General features: G+C 39.0%; 1 protein-coding gene across 1 annotated transcript in view; it reads left to right on the forward strand.

Moving 5' to 3' along the window:
* The window catches only part of LOC139940566 (major vault protein-like), a 37,059-nt gene that overhangs the window by 6,099 nt on the left and 6,847 nt on the right, over nt 1-24,113 (forward strand). The window contains exons 4-22 of the mRNA XM_071936872.1: nt 412-478; nt 1,885-2,042; nt 2,597-2,688; nt 4,277-4,346; nt 6,630-6,791; nt 7,217-7,358; nt 8,530-8,631; nt 9,309-9,420; nt 10,282-10,342; nt 11,232-11,326; nt 12,608-12,692; nt 13,503-13,559; nt 14,273-14,369; nt 15,297-15,376; nt 16,414-16,473; nt 17,118-17,196; nt 18,558-18,700; nt 20,205-20,305; nt 21,630-21,810. Coding sequence (XP_071792973.1) covers nt 412-478; nt 1,885-2,042; nt 2,597-2,688; nt 4,277-4,346; nt 6,630-6,791; nt 7,217-7,358; nt 8,530-8,631; nt 9,309-9,420; nt 10,282-10,342; nt 11,232-11,326; nt 12,608-12,692; nt 13,503-13,559; nt 14,273-14,369; nt 15,297-15,376; nt 16,414-16,473; nt 17,118-17,196; nt 18,558-18,700; nt 20,205-20,305; nt 21,630-21,810 — 1,944 coding nt within the window. The remainder of the gene's footprint in view (nt 1-411; nt 479-1,884; nt 2,043-2,596; nt 2,689-4,276; nt 4,347-6,629; nt 6,792-7,216; nt 7,359-8,529; nt 8,632-9,308; nt 9,421-10,281; nt 10,343-11,231; nt 11,327-12,607; nt 12,693-13,502; nt 13,560-14,272; nt 14,370-15,296; nt 15,377-16,413; nt 16,474-17,117; nt 17,197-18,557; nt 18,701-20,204; nt 20,306-21,629; nt 21,811-24,113) is intronic.

Raw genomic sequence — 24,113 nt, forward strand, 5'->3', positions numbered from 1 at the left:
CAAACTCTGGTGTTTCTGATCAGCAGAGTTTGGGTTTGAATTCCCAGCAAGCAAGACACATAACCATTGCTTCGTCCTTCAGATGGGACATTAAGCTGTTGGTCCCGTGTGTTGTGTAGCGCACATAAAATAACCTAGTGCACTTATCGAAAAGAGAAGGGGTTCGCCCTGATATTCCTGGATGTGGCTGCTGTATGCGCCGTAGCACCTTGTAAACCCGTATCGGGTGCTACATAATTGGGTCTCAGAATCCATCACTACAGGTAATAACTTGTCTTTTTGGAAGTTTGTATATTATACTCAGCGCCTTGAGTACCTTGTTTGGTAGATACGTGCATTATATAAGACTTCAATATTATTATTATTATTATTTCTTCAAATGTATCTTCTATTTAACTTGATCTAATCTAGGATCCATTTCCATTGTACCCTGGAGAGATACTGGAAGGTGTTGGAGCGCTACAGTCATCATCACAAGGTAATTCACCATTTCCTTCTTGCTAATCAGAGTGGTCATACGGTAACACTGTCATGTCACAACAACAGAACAAAGTGTCAACTATGACTGTTTCAGGCCTGACAATAACCCACAGCAATAGACCGATCCATTAGGCTCTGCCCCTGGCGCCAAGTCAGCAAGAACATGTGAGCCTCTCCAATGCCATTCTGCACAACTTTTTACCATGGTTTTGTATTTAATGTATTGCTCGCACTGTTGGAATGGATTGGTCGGGGCAGCGTTATCTGGTCACGGGCGGCTACAAGGGGTTAGGAGTAGTGTTTTTTTCCCCCAGCCTGTTGTTGTCTTGATGTCCTATTGTGACCGGTTGGCGTTGTTTTGGCTGGTGCATTGTTTTAGTGTGCAGGTCTTTTGTATTTTGTTGCTTTGTATTTCTAACTAAACTTATTTTGTAACTTAAATAGTTTTTGTATTGATTGTGTGTACTTGTAATTTGGCCAGTGGATGTCAAGTTTCTATGTTTTTAACGTGGACAATAAAATAACTCTATTCTATTCTATTCTAACTCTTTATACGTGCACGCATGTCAGACTTTATTTTGTCAGACTTTTGGTGGCGCAACGGGTTGTGATTAGTCAATTCGCAATGGTCTGTTGCCTTGGTGCCCTGTGCAAAGTTCCAATACACGTTTATGTTTTTGTCATAGAAATTTCCCTTACCATAGGGAAAATATTGTGGCCCTTTAAGAGTGAAGTTCAAGGCCTGCTGTAGTGCCTTATTGTTTTGATGGCTTTCTTTTGTTCTCCTAGCTTTAGAACACTTAAGCTTACTTGGGCTAAATTTATACAGATTTGTTTTTACGTCCTGCAAGGTTTTGGAAAAACGATTGCAAAAGTTTTCTCTGGAGACCGAAACATAGGCTTATGAAATTAGAAGGGTAAATATCCCTTTTCACACTGTATCTCTCATATCCCGTGGAATACAGTTCTGGGATGGGGAGGCCCCTGGACTTTGTTGTACCCCATGATTAACCAGCTCACTTTCATACTTTATCCCTTCTTCACAGGGTTCCGACCGGTTGCACATTTCAAGAATACTCCAGGGTTTTACCGCTTACCCCTACTCCAGAGCAGGGGTGGTTATTCCCTGAGGTATGCCCATTTGCCAGGGCAGACCGGGGGTAGACCAGGGGTAAAGTGACCATCGTATGAAAAGGCTGGCCATCTTTCCCTGAGAGGGCAATGACACCTGAGTAGTGGGAAAGGGGTTAAAGGTTAAAGGGAGCATCTTTCATTATATTTCTTGGATAAGCTTTTCTCCTTGTTAGTTGGATATATGGAGTGATTTTGTTTGTAATTTCTAGAAACTAACAAAAGTAATGGCTTGAATTGTATTTTGGGTTTTAAACTTTTACTTGTTTTTAGGGTACAGCAAGGCTATCCAGCCCCTGCCTGTGGTCAAACCTAATCAAGCCATTCGTCTGAAAGCTGTCCTTGACCATGAAGCTGATGGGGTTGAGAGACTAGCCGGTGACCTCTGGCAGCTTGAGGGACCTTTGACCTATCACCCCACTTCATATTCTGTAAGTAACCCAGAAGCAATTGGGGCCAAATTCATGAAAATGCTTATTGCAGAAGTCTTGTGGACTTATTTACCTCCATGCTTATACACAGCGCCTATGGACCTTATAAGCACACAGTTCTGTGGTAAGCAGTGCCGTAAAGCCATTTCGAGATATGGTAGACACATGACCAGGTCCCAATTTCATTAAGCTGTTTACCCGTAAGCAAATTTTTGTGCTCATTAACCCGTAAACCTGTTCTGTGTACTTTTTACATGTATGTTGGAAGGGATCATCAAACATTTAAATCCATGAGTATCTGAGACTAGTTTTTTTTTCTTTTTTCTCTCCATTCTTTTCAAATTTTAATTTGTTATTTCTCATGAATTTACAGAACAAAACTCGAAAAATAGAATTGGCTGGTGCAAACTTCTACCATTCTAACCAACCAAAGTGACAGAGGGAGCGTAAGCATACAGAAAGAAGGGGACAAATACTTGGGCCACAATGTATATCTTTTGTGAAGGAATTGCTTAAAAAATTGTGAATGCAATAAATTTGTTTTTTTTTTACAGAAAATAGTGGCATGGATTGAGCCTAAAGTGATAGGTCAAGGAGAAGCGCTACATTTGAGAGCAAGCCAAGAATATACAGACAGAGAAGGAATGTAAGTATTTGTTTGTGATGATCAAAGCTATGGATGTTGAGTTTTGGAAATAAAAGAACTGCCCTTTGATGGCAAAACACGCCTTATACATAAAAGTTTGGGTTTCATCTATCAGATCATTTCTGGATAAATTATGGGAGTTATTTTATTTCATAGTTTCAAAGGCATACTTTGGATGTGAGTATAACATTTCCCATCTATTATATGATTTGAGGCATTGCATGATGAGGTATCAATATATATTTTGGTTTGCTGGAACAAAATGTGTGTATCTACTTGCCAGGTAGAGTTCGTTCTTTAGAGAATTGTCTTTCTATATTCTACTACCGCTAAGTAGCGTTATCGGATTGTTCGGGATTGTTCTCAGTTCTGAAAAGAATTGTTCTGCTACCTGGGTGGAAGGTATAGAACAGTTGCTGGGACTACTACTTTAACCTACAGGATCGTTATTAACTGCACTACAGTGAGTTCTTAAATTGGTCTCAACGTTTCGACTAGCTTGCTCTAGTCATCGTCAGGAGACTGAAGAGATAAGAGAGATAAGATAAGAGAAGTGGGCCTATTTACCTTGGCTTTTTTTAACACTGGCATCATGTTTCTATAGCAAAACAGCGTATCTTGCCTTTCTCAAAATGTCATTTTTCAAAATGTTCATGCCGACAATAACAATTTAAGCATACACGAGAAAACACATATCGATGAATATAATAATGAAGGACCAATGCAATGTATAGAATTTGAAGATAATAACTACAAAAATTAACGTTATAGTCAACATGCAGGGAAAAAGTTTAAGCATAATGCTTTTGTATATTTCCCTGAACTATACTTGTGAGTATGACCCATGTTTAAATCTCCCTTTGGGAGGAGTGTTGATTTTATGCTAATATATATTTTGAGTATTAACCAAATAAGTCCACCAGGGGTCGATTTCACAGAGAGTTAGGACTACATGTAGTCCTAACTTAAAGGCAGTGGACACTATTGGTAATTGTCAAAGACCAGTCTTCTCACTTAGTGTATCTCAACACATGCATAAAATAACAAACCTGTGAAAATTTGAGCTCAATTGGTCGTCGAAGTTGCGAGATAATTATGGAAGGAAAAACACCCTTGTCACACAAAGTTGTGTGCTTTCAGATGCTTGATTTCGAGACCTCAAAATCTAATTCCGAGGTCGCAAAATCAAATTTGTGGAAAATTACTTCTTTCTCCAAAACTACGTTACTTCAGAGGGAGCCGTTTCTCACAATGTTTTATACTATCAACAGCTCCCCATTACTCGTTACCAAGTAAGGTTTTGTACTAATAATTATTTTAAGTAATTAGACTAGACTTTAAGACTAGTTCTAAGAGATATTAAAAACTTAAGGCTAGTCCTAATTTAGGACGAGTAACTGGTCCTAACTCGAGATAAGACTAGTCTTAACTCTCTGTGAAATCCACCCCAGTGCATTTAATGCTTTGGGATATTGTTCCAATTCATAACAGTGGAGGTTGTGATGAATGATCTGTCTCCAGTATGATTGTGAGATGTTAAATGGTAATTAAGATCAATATTTGATACTACTGTATTATTTCTTTGTAGCACCCGTGTTGCCGGTGAAGAGTGGATGGTCAGGAAGGAAGGAGCATATCTCCCAGGTGTATTTGAAGAGGTAAGGCTTCTCGTTCAACCCCTTTAACATCTAAAGGACATAATCCTCGTCGGATTTCTGTTAAAGGGACAATACAGGATTGGTTTTTGCTAATAAAACAGTTACTAGCAGTGTAGCACTTTCTTTAAAGCCATTGGACCCTTTCGGTAAACAGTATTGTCCAAGACCCACACTTCGTGCATCACAACTTCTATATCAAATAACAAACCTGTGAAAATTTGGGCTTAATCGGTCATCGGAGTCGGGAGAAAACAACGGGAAAACCCATCCGTGTATCCACGTATTTCGTCGTGTCATGACGTGTTTAAAATAAATCCGTAATTAACGAGAATTGATATTGTTTTACTGTTTTCTTTCACTGTTTTCTTTCACCCCTACCTTCTGTAACCCAAGTTATTTGTAAATCTGTGAACTTTTTTTTTCTTCCTGTACCGAAAGTGTCCAATGGCTTTAATTCACCATATACATAAACTGAGATCGATCGGCCATCTGGGTTGCAAGAAAATAGTTAAAAACCAATTACACACTTTGCATGATACAAATATTTTATTTTTAATAAAATGTTGACTGAGTGATAAATTCCATACAGGAAATTATGGATTTATTTTCTCATCAAATATGGCATTTCAGACAGAAATATTTCAAGGGATGTTTTCTTCTATCATCATTTGACCATGTAAGTTTTATGAAAATATGTGATCTTTTAGACTGTTGTTTTCTTACAAATTCTGTGATGTTCCTTTAAATACAGAACAGAATACAGTTCTGCTCTTTACATCCAAAACCCTTCATGGATTAGCTCCATCCTACATTCAAGACTTGTTGCAACCCGCGACAAGGCCTCAGATCTTCTTTATCACTGATATTATCTGTTCCCTATCTGTTCCTGGCAAGCTACCGTGAGCGGGCTTTTTCCAGCTGTGTACCACATCACTGGAAGCCCATGCCAGATGAGTTGAGGGACACAACTGATCTTTCATCATTTAAACACAATCTTAATACCTATCTTTTCAATCTTACGTTGGAACCACAGTCGATTTGCTACCAACCAGCACCTTTGAATGATTGGTCCTTTAGATGCTATGGGACATATTTTCTTTTATTATTATCATTATTAAAACAGTCAAAAATTCATTCAAACTATTTAGAAGTATAAGTGTACTTCACAAGTTGTCAAGTGGTCTCTTCGAACATGCTCACAAAAATGGAGTCACATTGTTCTGGCACTCTTTTACCAGTGGACCGTTTTTGAGGTATCGGCAAAAATCCGCAGCAGTTATGTCCACAGAGAGAGATAAACCCCCATAGGAATTACACAGTCTGAAAATTTGTATCCAGTCATGCTTCTCAGATTCAAACTTTGGGGCATAAAAACTGATGTATTTTTACATCACCACATTACTTTGAAATGAAATGTTTCACAAAATGCTTTATATGGGTTCGAATCCCGGTCGTGACACTTGTGTCCTTGAGCAAGATACTTTACTATAATCGCTTCTCTTCACCCAGGGGTATAAATGGGTACCTGCGAGGGTAGAGGTTGATATTGTGAATCAAAAGCTTTCGGAGCGCCACGGCAGCTCGGGGCTGTATACTCCCTAATGGGAGCTGAGAAAGATTAAAGGGATGTTTATTGGCCCTATGACCAGGGGACTAATGTAAAGCGCATTGATACAGTTTATTGTGAAATGCGCTATATAAGAACTTGTTAATAATAAATACTATCGAAAACTGCTGTATAGGCTTCTAACCAATTTTTTTTATTGTCAATAATTTTAAGAGTGATTACCAAACAGATAGTATACATGTAAGTGGAATACGAAAAAATATAGCGCTTCCGCATCCCATATCCAACGAGGCCAAAGGCTGAGTTGGATATGGGGCGCAGACTCGCTATATTTTTTCGTATTTCACTTCCAGTCTCACTTGCAACGTGCACAGTTAAAAACTTCAGAGCGTTATTTCACGCGCACAAAGTTTAGAATGTAATTTTTGTACTGTCCGTACACGGAGCGTGACAAAATGACTTTCACAATACGCACTGTGTAAAAACAGAGGAAGTAGGATATAAAACAGAGGTCGTAGCATATATGTTTTTATCCCCCTAGTAGGTCGAGCATCTGATTGGTGGATTAGCGCGTACTGGATGAAAATATTTTATTATTTATTTGTTTGCTGTTTAGGTTTCTTTGTTCCTTTTAATGCCTTGTATTTGCACTTGTTATTATTGTATTCTTGAGGTCCAAAAAATAATAATGATAAATTCCCTTTTAACAATGTCAGGTGGTTGAGGTTGTCTCGGCCTACATATTGAAACAAGAAGTGGCGTTACACCTTCTTGCCGAGCATAGCTGCAGAGATGCCCTGGGCCGTCTCAGACAGGCTGGCGAGGAGTGGCTGGTCACAGTGGACGACACTGAAATGTACATCCCAGAAATAGGAGAGGTAATACGCACAGGAAATTCAACATTCAAACTTGTTGCACAAAAAGTGAACTGTTGGTTATCTTAGAAAGATTACAGGGGTCGATTTCACAAAGAGTTGCTCCATTGCTTCATCCTTCGGATGGGACTTAAAGCTGTTGGTACCATGTGTTGTGTAACGCATGTAAAAGAACCCAGTACACTTATCGAAAAGAGAAGGGGTTAGCCCCGGTGTTCCTGGCTGTGGCTGCTGTATGTGCCGTAGCACCTTGTTAATCCTTATTTAAGGTGCTAAATAATAGGGTCTCAGAATTCATCACTGCAATAACCTATCTTTCTGAAAGTTTGTATGTATACTCAGTGCCTTGAGTACCTTGTTTGGTAGATACGTGCGCTATATAAGACTTAGATATTATTATTACTAATGTGAAACACTCCCTATTGTAGAAAGCAGTTCAGTCCATCACCAAGGTAGTCCTTGAGAAGAGTCAATACTGTGTGGTGTGCAACCCGGTAGATGCAGATGGCCACGCCCAGTTAGGATGTGAGGAGCTCCGTAAGGGTCAAACAAGCTTCTTCCTTCATCCAGGTATGTCTGACTATTTTCTTCACTTTCCTTGGTATAACAGACCCATACAATACAATAGGCCTACATTAATGTTTTACCATCATTTCATCAAGACCACAGTTGTTTGTGATGATATACAGCAAAAGGAACATGGCAACCAATGATACAAAATTACTAAACTATTAAACTAAAATCATAAAAGCAAACAATCATTGCGGGAGCAGGTGTGATTTCAGATGCTTCTTGAAAATATGAAGTGAATCAGCAGAGCGCAGGGGGGGGGGGAGACTATTCAAAAGCTTAGGGGCTACAAAAGAGAAGGTTTTTCAGCAGCTGATTCCAGAGATCTGTGATAAGTTTTGTTCTCAAAACAGGTAGTGTCTTTTGATGACCACAAGCCGACTCTTCTTGGGGTATACAAAACCAAGCATGATTTTAATTATGTAAGGCCCAGATAATTATAAAGGCATTTGTAAACAAAGCACATAGTTTTGTATTGGATTAAATTAATTGTTTGCTTTAATTATATGCCTAAACCTGTCATACACCCATCCAAAAGTAAAGTAAAGTCTGTCTGGTGTCCGGTGTGTATACCTGGTTTCCATAGCATTGAACGACTGAGAATATTTCTAATCCCCCTGGATGGACAGGAGTCCATTCCATTGCAAGTTACTCCCCAACTCTCGCCGGTACCCATTTATACTCCGAGGTGGAGAGAAGCAATTATTATAAAGTGCCTTGCTGAAGAACACAAGTGTCGCGACCGACAAGGCCAGGATTTTTAAAAACTCACATACTGTAAATTAGAGCTTGAGGCCACCGCCCAAGACCACTCGGCCACAGGACACTCCACCCAGCCCAAACCCAATCCATTATTCCCATGATATGTTTGAAGTATTTTATAGCTGAGTTTTCTTCATTAAATTATTAGTGATTTTTTTTAATGTAAATTTGTCCGCGATGTTGCTATTTAACAGATGGAAATTTTCATCGGAGATAACAAATATAATTTTTGGGTTTTACCCATGCATACTGATGTGTTTAAGCACTGTACACTCAGTACTTTCCCGAGCTCTGTGAAAAAAATCACAGGCATATTGGTGGGTGGGATTCAAACCCACAACCTTTGCAATTCTAGAGAAGAGTCTTATGTTGCTGTTTCTGACTAGCTCTTTGTCATTGGATTTGGCAGGTGAATTCATTAAGAATGGTATACAGGAGCAGTTTGTATTGTCTGAAGATCAGGCTATTGTTCTCCAGGCTATCAATGAGTTTGAAGATGATACTATGCCAGGTAAGTCCCAATTTAATGGCTCTGCCGTCGATTTGACCAAACTCTTCCGTACTTAGGATTAATCTTCGGACTTAGGAATAGTTCAATTCCATATCGAAAGACGTTAGGTCGCATTTAACCCATCCTAGGTTAGGATGAGTTACTCCTTCTTACTCGAGATAGTGCTCAGTGAAATCAACTGCCGCTTATGGCAGGGAATGATGTGCTTATGTCAAGCGTGTTTCACGGGTTAGTAGGTTTTTTTTTTTTACTTGTGCGCGTGCATACTTCATGTCACTAGGCTTTCTTTGCTTACACAGCTAGTGCAGTAAGCAGAGAAGGTGATTGTAAGCGCAGAGTTTGGCGATAAGCAGAGCCATGAAATTGGGCCCATATTGTCTGATTGTCAAAAAATATTTAAAAACACTCACTACATGTTGTGATGTGATTTTATAGGCAGAGTTACGCGGTAAACAGAGCCATGAAATTTGCCCCCGTTGAAATTCAAAATCCAAGAAAAGGTTTTGTGGTAATCCACAAGTGGCATATTAAAGATCAACCTCAAACAAAATTTATTTGCTGTATTTTGGGGTTGGTGTTTGTTAGAGAAAAGGTTTTTATTTTTTTATTTTTAGTTAGGTATCAGAGCTGTTATGAATATAATACCGGATGAACTGTATTTTGTTTGTCTGATTCAGGGAAGTCCAAGAAGAGGATTCCTGGTAATCGCTGGATGATTAAGGGTCCAATTTGCTACATTCCACCTGTTCAAGTGAAGGTTGTGGACCAGGGTAATCAAACCCTAGTCAGGTTAGTATGAACATCCACCAAGTCATCCTCCTCTTTGAGTTTGCCAGCTGAGCGTGGCAGAGTGCTTAATAATAATATAATATCGAAGTCTTATGTATCTACAAAACAAGGTACTCAAGGCGCTGAGTATGACAAACTTTCAGAAAGATGGGTTATTGTAGTGATGAATTTTGAGACCCATTTATTTAGCACCTTATAATTGTTTACAAGGTGCTACGCGCGCATACAGCAGCCACAGCCAGGAACACCAGGGCGAACCCCTTCTCTTTTCGATGTGTGCACTGGGTTCTTTTACATGCATTACACAACACATGGGACCAATGACCTTACGTCCCATCCGAAGGACGAAGCAATGGTTCAGTGTCTTGCTTATTTAGGCAGTGGACACTATTGGTAATTTTCAAAATAATTTTTAGCATAAAAACTTACTTGGTAATGAGTAAAGGGGAGAGGTTGATAGTATAAGACATTGTGAGAAACGGCTCCCTCTGAAGTGACGTAGTATTCGAGACAGAAGTAATTTTCCACGAATTTTATTTCGAGACCTCAAGTTAAAAATTTGAGGTCTCGAAATCAAGCATCTGAAAGCACACAACTTTGTGTGACAATAGTGTTTTTTCTTTCATTATTATCTTGCAACTTCGATGACCGATTGAGCTCAAATTTTCACAGGTTTGTTATTTTATCCATATGTTGAGATACTCCAAGTGAGAAGACTGGTCTTTGACAATTACCAATAGTGTCTACTGACGCAAGTGTCAGGTTGAGCCGGAGCCCCTGGTGTATTAAGAAAGCCCATAGTTTGCAATAAAGGCTTGGATATGATAACAAATATTTCTCTGTTTTTACTTTTTTTTACAGGCAAGCTATACCCCTTGATGATTTGGAAGGCATCTATGTACGCAACTTGAAAACAGGCAAGGTAATATCATTTGCCACTTGAATTTAATGATCAATAAGTTGTTTTTTTAATTTTCTTGTAGTTGCAAATACTCTGCTTGGCACTGTGAAACAATTCGCCATTGAATGTGCACCACAGCCAAAACTGCTGTTTCCGAGACTGGTTTTAATGGTTCTTTTGCATTTAAAGCCAATGGACACTTTCTGAACAGAACCAATATTAAAACCTGTGAAAATTTGAGCTCAATCGGTCGTCAAAGTTGCAAGATAAGAATAAAAGAAAAAAACACTCTTGTCACATAAAGTTGTGTGCTTTAGATGCTTGATTTCAAGACCTCAAGTTCTAAATCTGAGGTTTCGAAATCAAACTTGTGGAAAATTACTTCTTTCTCGAAAACAACGTTACTTTAGAGGGAGCCGTGTTATCACAATGTTTTATACTATCAACCTCTCCCCATAACTCATTACCAAGTGAGGTTTTATGCTGAAAATTATTTTGAGTAATTACCAATAGTGTCCACTGCCTTTAAAGCAATACTTTCCTGTGCTAGGTTTGTGCAGTGATGGGGCGAAATTTGTTTTGAAAAGCACACACCAAAATTACCATATTCAATGTTGTTGTTCACACCAGAAAATGATGTACAGTATGCTGCATGTATTTTGACTCTCTAGGTTCGTGCAGTTATGGAGTTAAATTGGTTTTAAAAAGCATAAAACTAAATAATATTATTCTCATTATTAATATTCGCACCTGAAAAATGATGTATGCTTTAAATGTATTTTGACTTTCTAGGTTGGTGCAGTGATGGGGCAAAAATGGTTTGAAAATCACTCACTCAAAATTATTGTATTCATTATTATTATTCGCACCAGACAACATCATGTATGCTGAATATATTTTGACTGTCTAGGTTCGAGCAGTGATGGGTCCTGACTCTTATCTTCTGACTGCGGATGAACAACTCTGGGAAAAAGATCTGCCTCCTTTAGTCGTGAAAATTCTGCAGTGAGTTGACACTCTTAAATTTCATCATACATAATGCCAGAACCGATGCTTTTAAATTTACTGATTTCAACAGGTCTTCTTTGACAATTCACCATCCAGACTTGTGACGAGCCTCAGACTTTTGACAAACAAACCTCCCTCCCTGGTTTTGGTTTCCTGGTTTTGTTAGAGGAACAAAACAGTTTTGTTCTTCAATAAATCGGCTTGCAGGTCCAGATATTACTTCTGTTGTTTGTATTTGTTTGGGGGGTACCAGTCAGAAGCCATACAACCATTAAATGCCAAGAAGCCAGGGTTGCACCCTGGTCTCGTGGAAGGTGGCAGCCAGGAGATCACCTTCAAGTGGAAGTGTCGTGGCCGAGCGGTTAAGAACACCAAATTCAAACTCTGGTGTTTCTGATCAGCAGAGTGTGGGTTCGATTCCCCAGCCGTGACACTTGTGTCCTTAAGCAAGACACTTTACCATTGCTTCGTCCTTCAGATGGGACGTAAAGCCGTTGGTCCCATGTGTTGTGTAACGCATGTAAAAGAACCCAGTGCACTTATCGAAAAGAGAAGGGGTTCGCCCCGGTGTTCCTGGTTGTGGCTGCTTAATGCACCGTAGCTCCTTGTAAACCCTTATAAGTGCTACATAATTGGGTCTCAGAATCCATCACTGCAATAACCTATCTTTCTGAAAGTTTGTATATATATTCAGCGCCATGAGTACCTTGTTTGGTAGATACGTCCGCTATATTAGACTTTTTTTAAGGGGATGCATTTTTGCTCAACAAACCGGCCTCCACACTACCATCATTGAATTTATTTTCATCAGTTTAGCAGTTAGCACTTTTGATACATTGGATATCGGATATTCGATCCTCCTTTGAAAACCATTTTTTACCCACTCATTTCCTCCCCCCCCACTTCTTTCAAGGGTCAGCTTTCAACTGGTTTTAGGAATTTTTTTAGTATGCCTGACGATAGCCTAAAAAAAATCTAAATCAAAGGTGGACTTTTGCCAATTCTGGCATATGTATAGACGGTGTGACCTCTGACGTCACACGAAAACCATAACATGATCCGCGCGCATATCGCCGTGCAAAACCTTTGTGTTTTGGCAGCCAGCTAGAAAGTGTATGCAATCTTACTATGAATCCGCAACTCAGTGCCCGGCGAAACATGATGTATGTAGTGTTTTGTCAACAGAGGGCAGTTTGAATGTAAACAGGTCACATCGTCTATACAAGAATAGCAAAATTACGAATTGTATTTTAATGATTTCATTATTATTACTTGTAGGAATGGAGGTGGTTATGGAGAAGGAGATATAAGAAAGCTAGCTTACTTTGAATCATCCATTGATGCTGACTACACCCCAGGCAAGGTAGGAAACCCGAGTAGGCTATGAAAAAACACTTTAAACTTAGGCTATGACAAAACACTTTAGTGCATGCGCACTTACATTTTGGGGGGCAAAATGAGGGAATATCGGGCTGTTTTGTACACGGCTAATGGCTGCGCGACGCAGACATGAAAAGGGTCCATTTAAAACAGTTTTATGACCTGGCTGCTTCCAATGTTCGGTCCCAACTGGACTGGCTTCCTATACATGTTCGTATTCTTTTCAAGCTGCTTCTTTATGTCTATAAATGCTCCCAGGGTCTTGCTCCAAATTATCTTTCTGTTCTATTGTCTTCTTATACACCTGGCAGAGAAGGTCTATGCTCCTCCTCTGGTAAATCCCTTCTCTGTGAGCAAAGGCCTTCTCGATCTGCCGGCTCCAAGTCTTTTTTTCTTGCTGGGCCGAAGGAATGGAATGAATTACCTAAACTGATCAGGGAGTCATCTTCTACTGCCATTTTAAAAAATTACCTCAAAACTTACTTTTTCAGTCAGCCTCGTCATTAATCCTTTGCGGTTTTGTTTATATTTCTTTCTTTGCTTTGTTCTTGTTTTATTCATTGTTCAGTGCTTTGATCTGTGTTTAAGGCGCTATATAAATACCTATATTATAATTATTATTATTATTATTATTATTATTACTAACCTTTTCACCTGGTAGTAAACTCCTCTTGAAGATTTCGTGCAGTGTTTTGATTTGAAATATTATAAAACACAAAGAGAAAGTGTAGAGAACTTTCGTTGTCAATAACACAAGCTTTCAAATGTGTGTTTTTGTCTTTGTTTTTCCTAGAAAAGAGATAAAACCAGAGTGGTCAGGTACCGTTGCCCTGGAAACACAGCAGTGCAGGTGAGATGATATCCTTTTTAACCTAAAGAATATCTATTTTTATGTAATTTTTATTTATTTTAATTTTATGTAACCACTGTAAAATCAGCTTCCTCACTTTATTTCTCTCAACAAGTTTCATCAGATATTTTGTTTGATGAAAAAGTAATGGTGTGTAAGTAATGATAAGTCATATAGACTATAATAGAAGATCAGTTGGAGTTTTGGCTATGAAAAGAGCCAGTGTGGTCTTGTCTCCTGACGATGAGCAGAGTGTAATGCATAGAGTTATATATAAGAACTAGAGGGCGCACTGGTGATGCTTCTTGCACAAACGCGCTGGTACCGGAACTAGACACGCGCGCCATTATGTATGCGTTGAATATGAAGTACACGTTGGAGTTTGTGTTTATTGAACGCTGACGCGTGTTTATTGAACTTACAAAATGGCCGCACAAACACACACTAAGCATGCCTGTTTGTTCAACTTAGAAAATGGCCGCCTGGGCGCATGCCAGGGCGCGTATATAGGCCAGTGCGCCCTCTAGTTATAATATAACTCTATGCTGTAATGTCGAGACTGCACCGGCTCTTTTCAGAGGCAACACTACCACAAAAGAGATGTACACATGGTTGTACCTGCAAATTTACCATTTTGAATAACATCTTCTTGTTCATACCATGAGAAGCTTTAAACACCACTAAACATCTATCATGTTTTTTTTTTCTTCAAGGTGTACAAGTATCAGGAGAAGACTGCCCGTGTTGTCTTTGGTCCTGACATGGTGATTCTTGGTCCTCAAGAAGACTTCAACGTTCTCAGTCTGAGTGGTACGCTTCTATTGGAATTATCTTGTATTGGTCATTTATTGACAATTAATTACAGGGCTCAAACTTTGGCAATAAATCCTTACTGGACTGGGATTTTATTAACAAGACTTGAATCAAAATGAAAAGAGACTAGAGTCAAAATAGAAGCAAAGTTTTAACATCTCTACTACTTTAAGAAATAATAGGTGTTAAATTTGCATCGAGGATAAAGAATATTTTTTTTGGTTTTACCCATATATTGTTGCGGTATAGTACCCGCTGCCAAAACATAGGATTCGAACTGCTTCTAGCTACCGGGCAACCTCAGTAGTCTAGTTGGTAAGACACTGCTCTAGAATAATAGAGTAATATGCCTGTGATATTTTTTCACAGGACTCGCGGCGAAAGTACTGAGTATACAGTGCTAACACTTATCGGTGTATGGGTTAAAACAAAAATTAATCTTGTTTTAAAGACACTGGACACTATTGGTAATTGTCAAAGACCAGTCTTCTCACTTGGTGTATCTCAACATATGCATAAAATAAACCTGTGAAAATTTGAGCTTGATTGGTTGTCGGAGTTGCAAGATAACTATGAAAGAAAAAAAAACCACCCTTGTCACACGAAGTTGTGTCCTTTTAGATGCTTGATTTCGAGACCTCAAATTATAAATCGGAGGTCTCGAAATCAAGTTCGTGGAAAATTACTTCTTTCTCGAAAACTACGCCACTTCAGAGGGAGCCGTTTCTCACATTGTTTTATACTATCAACCTCTCCCCATTACTCGTTCCCAAGTGAGGTTTTATGCTGATAATTATTTTGAGTCATTGCCAATAGTGTCCACTGCCTTTAAGAAAGGTAGACAAAAAAAGAAGACAATAAAGAAATACTAGTTATTATTCCAATGATTTTAAAACTACGCTTTTTATTTTGGTTCCCCCTTAGCTGGTAAGCCGAAGGTAGAGAAAGCCATGCAGACAATCTGCCTGATGCTTGGACCGGATTATATTACAGATATATTAGAAGTAGGTTAAAGGCAAAGTATTCCTTTCGTTTTTGAAACCAATCAATTGTTTTAATCCTATATAAATGTAGATGTACACAATAAAACTAATGATAGTAAAAATAATAACCAGTTTTTTATATAGCACTTTTCACACCCGAAGGGCGTCTAAAAGCGCTTCCAACATTATTATTCCTGGTCATTGGGCCTTAATTCATTCCCTAAACCATCTCAGCTCCCTGGGGAGTATACAGCCTGTGCAACATTAAAGCCATTGGACCCTTTCGGTAAACAGTATTTTCCAAGGCCCACACTTCGTGTATCACAACTTCTATATCAAATAACAAACCTGTGAAAATTTGGGCTTATTCGGTCATCGGATTCGGGAGAAAATAACGGGAAAACCCACCCTTGTATCCGCGCGTTTCGCCGTGTCATGACATGTGTTTAAAGTAAATCCGTAATTCTCGTTAACGAGAATTGATATTGTTTTACTGTTTTCTCAAAAAGTAAAGCATTTCATGGAATAATATTTCAAAAGAAGTATTTCACCACTACCTTCTGTAAACCCTGTAAGTTATTTGTAAATCTGTGAACTTTTTTGTTTTTTTTCTGTACCGAAAGGGTCCAATGGCTTTAATATGCGCTACTCTGCTAAATCAACCACAAGAACCATCTCTGCCCACACAGGTACCCATTTACCCCTGGGTGGAGAGAAGCAATTATAGTTAAGTGTCTAGCTCAGGGACACAAGTGTCCCTCCGAACCACCACCCTGAACAGAAAGCACTAGAGCTTGAGTTCGGTGGTCTTATCCGCTCAGCCTCGACACCCACAAACTAAAATATTATGAGCAGACATGCTTGTAATATTGGCCATTCCCTGAGAGAATTATTTTTAAGTGAAATAAATTGGGAAAAAAAAAAAAAAAAGGTGTCCCCACATGTATGTTTTCAGCTGATTGTTTTCATGACAAATTTGTAAGTGGCAAATGGACAAACATAAATTTGTAAAACAGACATTCTTCAAACTCTACTATTTTTTCTGTCGTGCCTTTCAGGTTGAAACTTCTGATCATGCCAGGCTGAGAGTGAGGATTGCTTTCAACAATTTCTTTGAGGTAACTTTATAAGTCTTTCTTTAATCTCATGACTATAGGGTCATTTGTGCGATTTCTATGGATTTTATCAATCTGGGTTTGAACATTTTGGAGCTCTTCTGGTAAATGCAATATATTGATCAAGAGTTGTCGCCAAAGTAGTTGTTTGTTAAAAAAAAGCCCAATCGTTTCGGAAGAAAAACATTCATTTATGTATTTTTGTTTCCATTTTTTGTTCTTCAGATTTAAACATATACTTTATTGAATGCCCGTTGATCTTTTCAGATATGAAAATGCAATTTACGACTAGGCGCTTATTTCTTGGCTCTGCTTACCGTAAGCTAAGAGTTGGCGCTATGGAAGCAGGGAATTCCTTGCTTATGTCAAGCGTATTTCATGGGTTAGCAGGAAATTTTTGCTTGTGTGCGTGCATACTCCACATTACTAGGCGTTCATCACTTACACAGCTACCGCAGAAATTCGGTGCTTGCATGTAAGCGCAGAATGCTAATTGTATGTGCAGAATTCGGCGGTAAGCAGAGCCATGATGAGCTGACGATTAGTAACATTTGTTCACAAAGACTGATCTAAGATATTAGTGAAGTTGAAAGACACATCCAGATACCGTTAAGCCAACTGAAATTGTTTTCAATTGCTTTTTCCAGTTTGAACGTGGCAATGAAGCATCAGAAAAATCCATCTTTGCTGTTCCTGATTTCATTGGTTTTGCTTGCAGACAAGTGGGTATGTTTTCAGTGTTATGTTTTTGGATCTTGTGATAAGACAGTTCAAGACAGGAGGAAGTAAATGTACTAAAATATTTTCATTAACACTTTTGAGAAGGAGAGAGTTAAGTAATTTTTGTGACTTTCATAAAGTTGTTAATCAACCTTATTGGCTTCCCATCACTCACAGAATCATTTTCAAAGTTATGATCCTGATGTATAAAGCATGCTATTTTAAGCAAGCTCCTGGATATATCACGGACATGCTCAAATTGAGGTCTCAACAAAGACATCTTCGTTGGTCTACCTAGTGCTCCCTTTTTGTTGGGCCAAGAACTCGCTATTCAACTTTTGCAGAGAGATCATTCTCCCTATATGCCCCTAAAATGTGGAATTAAGCTTTCTTTTACAAATTTGGTCTGCCGGATCACTTACCTCATTCAAGAGCCTCCTTAAAGCTCACATGTTTCACTCCTTAGAGCAAACTTTTGATTTTTGGCGCTCAACCATTAAATTTTGATTGATTGTTTGATTGATTGATTGTTTGTTTGTTTGTTTGTTTGTTTGTTTGTTTGTTTGTTTTTTTGTTTGTATGTATGTTTGATTGATTGATTGATTGATTGATGATTGATTGACTTTTTTTGACTTTGCGAAAGAAACACTTTATTCATTCACAAAATATACAGAATTTACAAAACATAGAAAACTTAAAAAATAACATTATTAGACAAGAAATGTCTTTTACAAATGACCTGTCGGTAGCCAGGATTGAAATTACATTCAAGTTAACATAAAAGCAAATACATTAGTACGGCCTTGTAGACAAGGATGAGAAACAAAACTACAGAGGCCATTCAATGTCATTGACAATATCTGGGATATGTTGCAGATACCCCATTTCTTGAGGAAAATGGAAGCATTGTTCTGGAACTTGTAGTAGCGGTACTCTGATTAATTGATTGATTGATTGTATGTTCACTGATGATTGACTGACTGATTGATTGATTGATTATATAGGGTGTCGTGGCTAAGCTTTTAAGAGCATTGAATTCAAGTTCTGGTGCTAAGTCACAGGAGTGTGGGTTCGAATCCCGGTCATGACACTTGTGTCCTTGAGCAAGATACTTTACTATAATTGCTTCTCTTCACCCAGGGGTATAAATTGGTACCTGCGAGGGTAGAGGTTGATATTGTGTTTGAAAAAGCCTTCAGAGCGCTACAGTTGCCCCCGGCTGTTGCTCCCCAGGGAGCTGAGAAAGATTAAAGGAATGTTATTGGCTCAATGAGCAGGGCACTAATGTAAAGCACATTGAGACGTTTATTGTAAATTGCACTATATAAGAACTTGTTATTATTATTGATTGATTTATTGTTTTACAGGTAGTCGTATCCGTGGAGCTGTTTCTCAAGTGCGGTTTGATGAATTTCATCGCCACTCCAATAAACTACTCCAGAGGGCAGTGTTTGGTTTAGACGCTAAGGGAAACATGAGGAATAGACTGAAGTTTGAAGCCAATAAATTGGTAATGACCACATTGTATAATCAGTGCTTTCTCTGACAGGATGATAACAAGTAAATAACTTTTTTTTGTTCTTGTATTGAGTGGGGTCTCCAGTCGACAAGCTGATGCTTTATAGAAAGGTTTGTGGTAATACCATGTAATGACTATCTCTAATGAGTTGAGGTGGTTCTGAAAAGAACCGTTGGTTTCAACTCTTGAGTTGAAACCAACAGTACTTTTTAGAACCAACCCAAGAAAACCAGTTGTTCTTTTCAGAACCACCCCAACTCATTAGAGATAGTCATTACATGGTGTTACCGCAAACCTTTCTATATTGTATTTCCACCATGCAAAGTTTCAAATCCTACTTAAGCTGATGCTTCTTGGAGACCTCCTTCCTCACTCAATTATCCTAATGTAAAATATATTACATGACTATTTCATCACTTAGTCTTTGTGTGTTGGAAAAAATTAAAGAAACGAATGATTGAAAAATAAATCAATATTAGCTGACTGTAGAATCATTCTATGTGTGACAAAATAGGAGCACAGTGTTTGAAATCTCAACCTCAAGTTGTTTTTAGAACTACACTTCCCCCAGTCTCACAAGCAAACAGGTGCTCCATCATAAATAATCCAATGCCCACTCAGATGTGTCTATACTGACTGGGACTTGTCAAATTATAATGAGTTTTTTTATTGATCTCGGACCACCCTCATCCTCACTGGCCATGTCATACTGACCATTCCTGACCAATATAGAAAAGTCGTACACCCGTTTCAGACTGGGGCTCCAGAGTCACGCCGAACCAAATAGATTAGGAGTGACTCTGGGTCGACCCAATTCAATTTTGGTTTTATACAGGCGAACTTAACGTTACCATTTACATTAGGTTCGGCTCATGACAAGATTGACGTCTGAAACCAAGGTGCTCCAGAGTCGTTCCGACCGACTGCAACAGTCGATCTTTCGACTTCTAGTTTGTCCACTCGCTCCCAACTGTTTCAGACGTCGAACTTTTCATGTACCTAATTCAGAATTTGGTTCGGTGCGACTGTGGAGCGCCTGTCTGAAGCGGGTGTTATTTTGCATTCTCAGTCTTTCTATTCTCTTTTCCGGTTATTAGCCCAGTGCACACTGTGGTCCAAATCAGTTTCTCTGCTTCTGCTTTTTTCTTCACTACTCTTTTACTTTACTTGATTATTGGGTCTCAGAATTCATCACTTCAATAATCTATCTTTCTGGAAATTGGTGTATATACTCAGCGCCTTGAGTACCTTGTTTGGTAGATACATGCGCTATATAAGACTCCAATCTTATTATTATTATTATTATAGCCATACACACTTATAAAAATAACTTTTTTTTTTATATAATAGTCCAAAGATAATAGTAAATATATAAGGTTTATTCGTATGAGTTACCAGCCAACTTGTTTGTGACACCTCTATTTTGAGTGATACAGTAGCTTCACCATGCAAAACCTTCAAGTAACTTCTGACTACTTATTATTTCTATATTTAGGTGATTAGCAATGTTGACATTCAGGGGATTGAGCCAGTGGATGTCACTATGAGAGACAGTCTGATCAAGTCAGTACAGATGGCTATTGAGATAGCAACCAAGTAAGCATTAGGCAAGCTGCGTTTTAAAGGCAGTGGACACTATTGGTAATTACTCAAAATAATTATCAGCATAAAACCACACTTGGTAACGAGTAATGGGGAGAGGTTGATAGTATAAAACCTTGTGAGAAGCGGCTCCCTCTAAAGTGACATAGTTTTCGAGAAAGAAGTAATTTGCCACGAATTTGATTTTGAGACCTCCAGTTTAGAATTGAGGTCTCGAAATCAATCCTCTAAAAGCACACAACTTCGTGTGACAAGGGTGTTTTTTCATTTCATTCATATCTCGCAACTTCCACACCCAAATGAGAACAAATTTTCACAGATTTTGTTATTTTATGCATATGTTAAGATACACCAAGTGAGAAGACTGGTCTTTGACAATTACCAATAGTGTACACTGTTTTTAATTTTTTAATTTTTTCTATAAGAGACCGCCCCACATCATAAGGCATCCTCATTGGGGCATTTTTCTGTCTTAGGATTTTTAACCCCTATCCTGTGCTGTGCACTGTGGAACAAGCTGAGGTTACTTGGACTCTAAACTCAAGCCTGGGTAAAATTTCATGCAGCTAAAAGAAAAAGAAGAAAAAAGGGCTTTTCGTTTCATTCTGACTGGTCAGCCAAATACACCAACATCATATGTGGAAATATGCCAATTGTTCAGTTTACCTACAATCACTGATAGACTGAGTCATTTATTTGTCAATTTTGGTAAGACCTTGTTTGAATCTGAAAACTACAGGCACTGGCTCCCACCAAACAAAAACAACAACTTGCGGGATGCCAACAAAATGTGCCCCCCAAAATGTAGAACTGGTCGTTACAAAAATAGTTGCATTCCATCCCTTGTCCAAGCACTGAACAATAGCTCTTGATTTTTGTTCACTCTGTTGGCTTGCCTTTTGTCCCCAACCCCAACCTTTTTGTAAGTTTTAAACGTTTCTATTTTTTATGAATCTCTGTATTTTAAACTCAATTCAGCTTGTAGCTGCGATGTTTGAATGTGTTTTAATAAACCAATAATAATAATAATAATAAATAAGTAACTTCAGGGTGAGCGCAGGCACGTTAATCCGGAGCAGCAGCTGATTTCACAAAATTCTAGGATTGATCCTATCTCAAAGAAGTAACTCGTCCTTACTTAGGATGGGTTCAATGCGTTCTAACGTCTATGGATACAGAACTTAACTTCTAAGTCTTACGATTAATCCTAAGTTTAGAAGAGTTTTGTGAAATCGACGGCAGGCGTGTTAAAATCTCGCTCTAGACAATTAATTTGTCTTTATTCAACCTTTAACTATTTTTGTATTTGTTTATTCAGATCAATAGAGAGAGCTGCTGCTCATGATGCTGCCAGGAAGGAGCAAGAAGCCAGAGGGGTCTTGGATCGACAGAAACTGATGAATGAGAACGAAGCTGAGAAACAGAGGACCTTGCTGTTTGAGTTACAGGCAGAAGCTGCAGCTATAGAGTCTACTGGCCAGGCCAAAGCAGAGGCTCAGGTATACACAACCTTTGCAGAATTATCAAAATGGATAACGCTGTATTAACTGAAACTACTGAATTGTCGTGAGGCAAGCTGCAGCTATAGAGTCTACTGGCCAGGCCAAAGCAGAGGCTCAGGTATACACAACACTTGCAGAATTATCAAAATAGATAACACTGTAATAACTGAAACTACTGACTTGTCGTGAGGCAAGCTGCAGCTATAGAGTCTACTGGCCAGGCCAAAGCAGAGGCTCAGGTATACACAACACTTGCAGAATTATCAAAATAGATAACACTGTAATAACTGAAACTACTGACTTGTCGTGAGGCAAGCTGCAGCTATAGAGTCTACTGGCCAGGCCAAAGCAGAGGCTCAGGTATACACAACCTTTACAGAATTATCAAAATAGATAACACTGTAATAACTGAAACTACTGAATTGTCGTGAGGCAAGCTGCAGCTATAGAGTCTACTGGCCAGGCCAAAGCAGAGGCTCAGGTATACACAACCTTTACAGAATTATCAAAATAGATAACACTGTAATAACTGAAACTACTGAATTGTCGTGAGGCAAGCTGCAGCTATAGAGTCTACTGGCCAGGCCAAAGCAGAGGCTCAGGTATACACAACCTTTGCAGAATTATCAAAATAGATAACACTGTAATAACTGAAACTACTGAATTGTCGTGAGGCAAGCTGCAGCTATAGAGTCTACTGGCCAGGCCAAAGCAGAGGCTCAGGTATACACAACCCTTGCAGAATTATCAAAATAGATAACACTGTAATAACTGAAACTACTGAATTGTCGTGAGGCAAGCTGCAGCTATAGAGTCTACTGGCCAGGCCAAAGCAGAGGCTCAGGTATACACAACCTTTGCAGAATTATCAAAATAGATAACACTGTAATAACTGAAACTACTGAATTGTCGTGAGGCAAGCTGCAGCTATAGAGTCTACTGGCCAGGCCAAAGCAGAGGCTCAGGTATACACAACCTTTGCAGAATTATCAAAATAGATAACACTGTATTAACTGAAACTACTGAATTGTCGTGAGGCAAGCTGCAGCTATAGAGTCTACTGGCCAGGCCAAAGCAGAGGCTCAGGTATACACAACCCTTGCAGAATTATCAAAATAGATAACACTGTAATAACTGAAACTACTGAATTGTCGTGAGGCAAGCTGCAGCTATAGAGTCTACTGGCCAGGCCAAAGCAGAGGCTCAGGTATACACAACCTTTGCAGAATTATCAAAATAGATAACACTGTAATAACTGAAACTACTGAATTGTCGTGAGGCAAGCTGCAGCTATAGAGTCTACTGGCCAGGCCAAAGCAGAGGCTCAGGTATACACAACCTTTGCAGAATTATCAAAATAGATAACACTGTATTAACTGAAACTACTGAATTGTCGTGAGGCAAGCTGCAGCTATAGAGTCTACTGGCCAGGCCAAAGCAGAGGCTCAGGTATACACAACACTTGCAGAATTATCAAAATAGATAACACTGTATTAACTGAAACTACTGAATTGTCGTGAGGCAAGCTGCAGCTATAGAGTCTACCGGCCAGGCCAAAGCAGAGGCTCAGGTATACACAACCTTTGCAGAATTATCAAAATAGATAACACTGTATTAACTGAAACTACTGAATTGTCGTGAGGCAAGCTGCAGCTATAGAGTCTACCGGCCAGGCCAAAGCAGAGGCTCAGGTATACACAACCTTTGCAGAATTATCAAAATAGATAACACTGTAATAACTGAAACTACTGAATTGTCGTGAGGCAAGCTGCAGCTATAGAGTCTACTGGCCAGGCCAAAGCAGAGGCTCAGGTATACACAACCTTTGCAGAATTATCAAAATAGATAACACTGTATTAACTGAAACTACTGAATTGTCGTGAGGCAAGCTGCAGCTATAGAGTCTACTGGCCAGGCCAAAGCAGAGGCTCAGGTATCAAAAACCCTGGCAGAATTATCAAAATAGATAACACTGTAATAACTGAAACTACTGAATTGTCGTGAGGCAAGCTGCAGCTATAGAGTCTACTGGCCAGGCCAAAGCAGAGGCTCAGGTATCAAAAACCCTGGCAGAATTATCAAAATAGATAACACTGTAATAACTGAAACTACTGAATTGTCGTGAGGCAAGCTGCAGCTATAGAGTCTACTGGCCAGGCCAAAGCAGAGGCTCAGGTATACACAACCCTTGCAGAATTATCAAAATAGATAACACTGTAATAACTGAAACTACTGAATTGTCGTGAGGCAAGCTGCAGCTATAGAGTCTACTGGCCAGGCCAAAGCAGAGGCTCAGGTAT

This window comes from Asterias amurensis, chromosome 8 (genome assembly GCF_032118995.1).
Source record: "Asterias amurensis chromosome 8, ASM3211899v1".
NCBI lineage: Eukaryota > Metazoa > Echinodermata > Asteroidea > Forcipulatida > Asteriidae > Asterias > Asterias amurensis.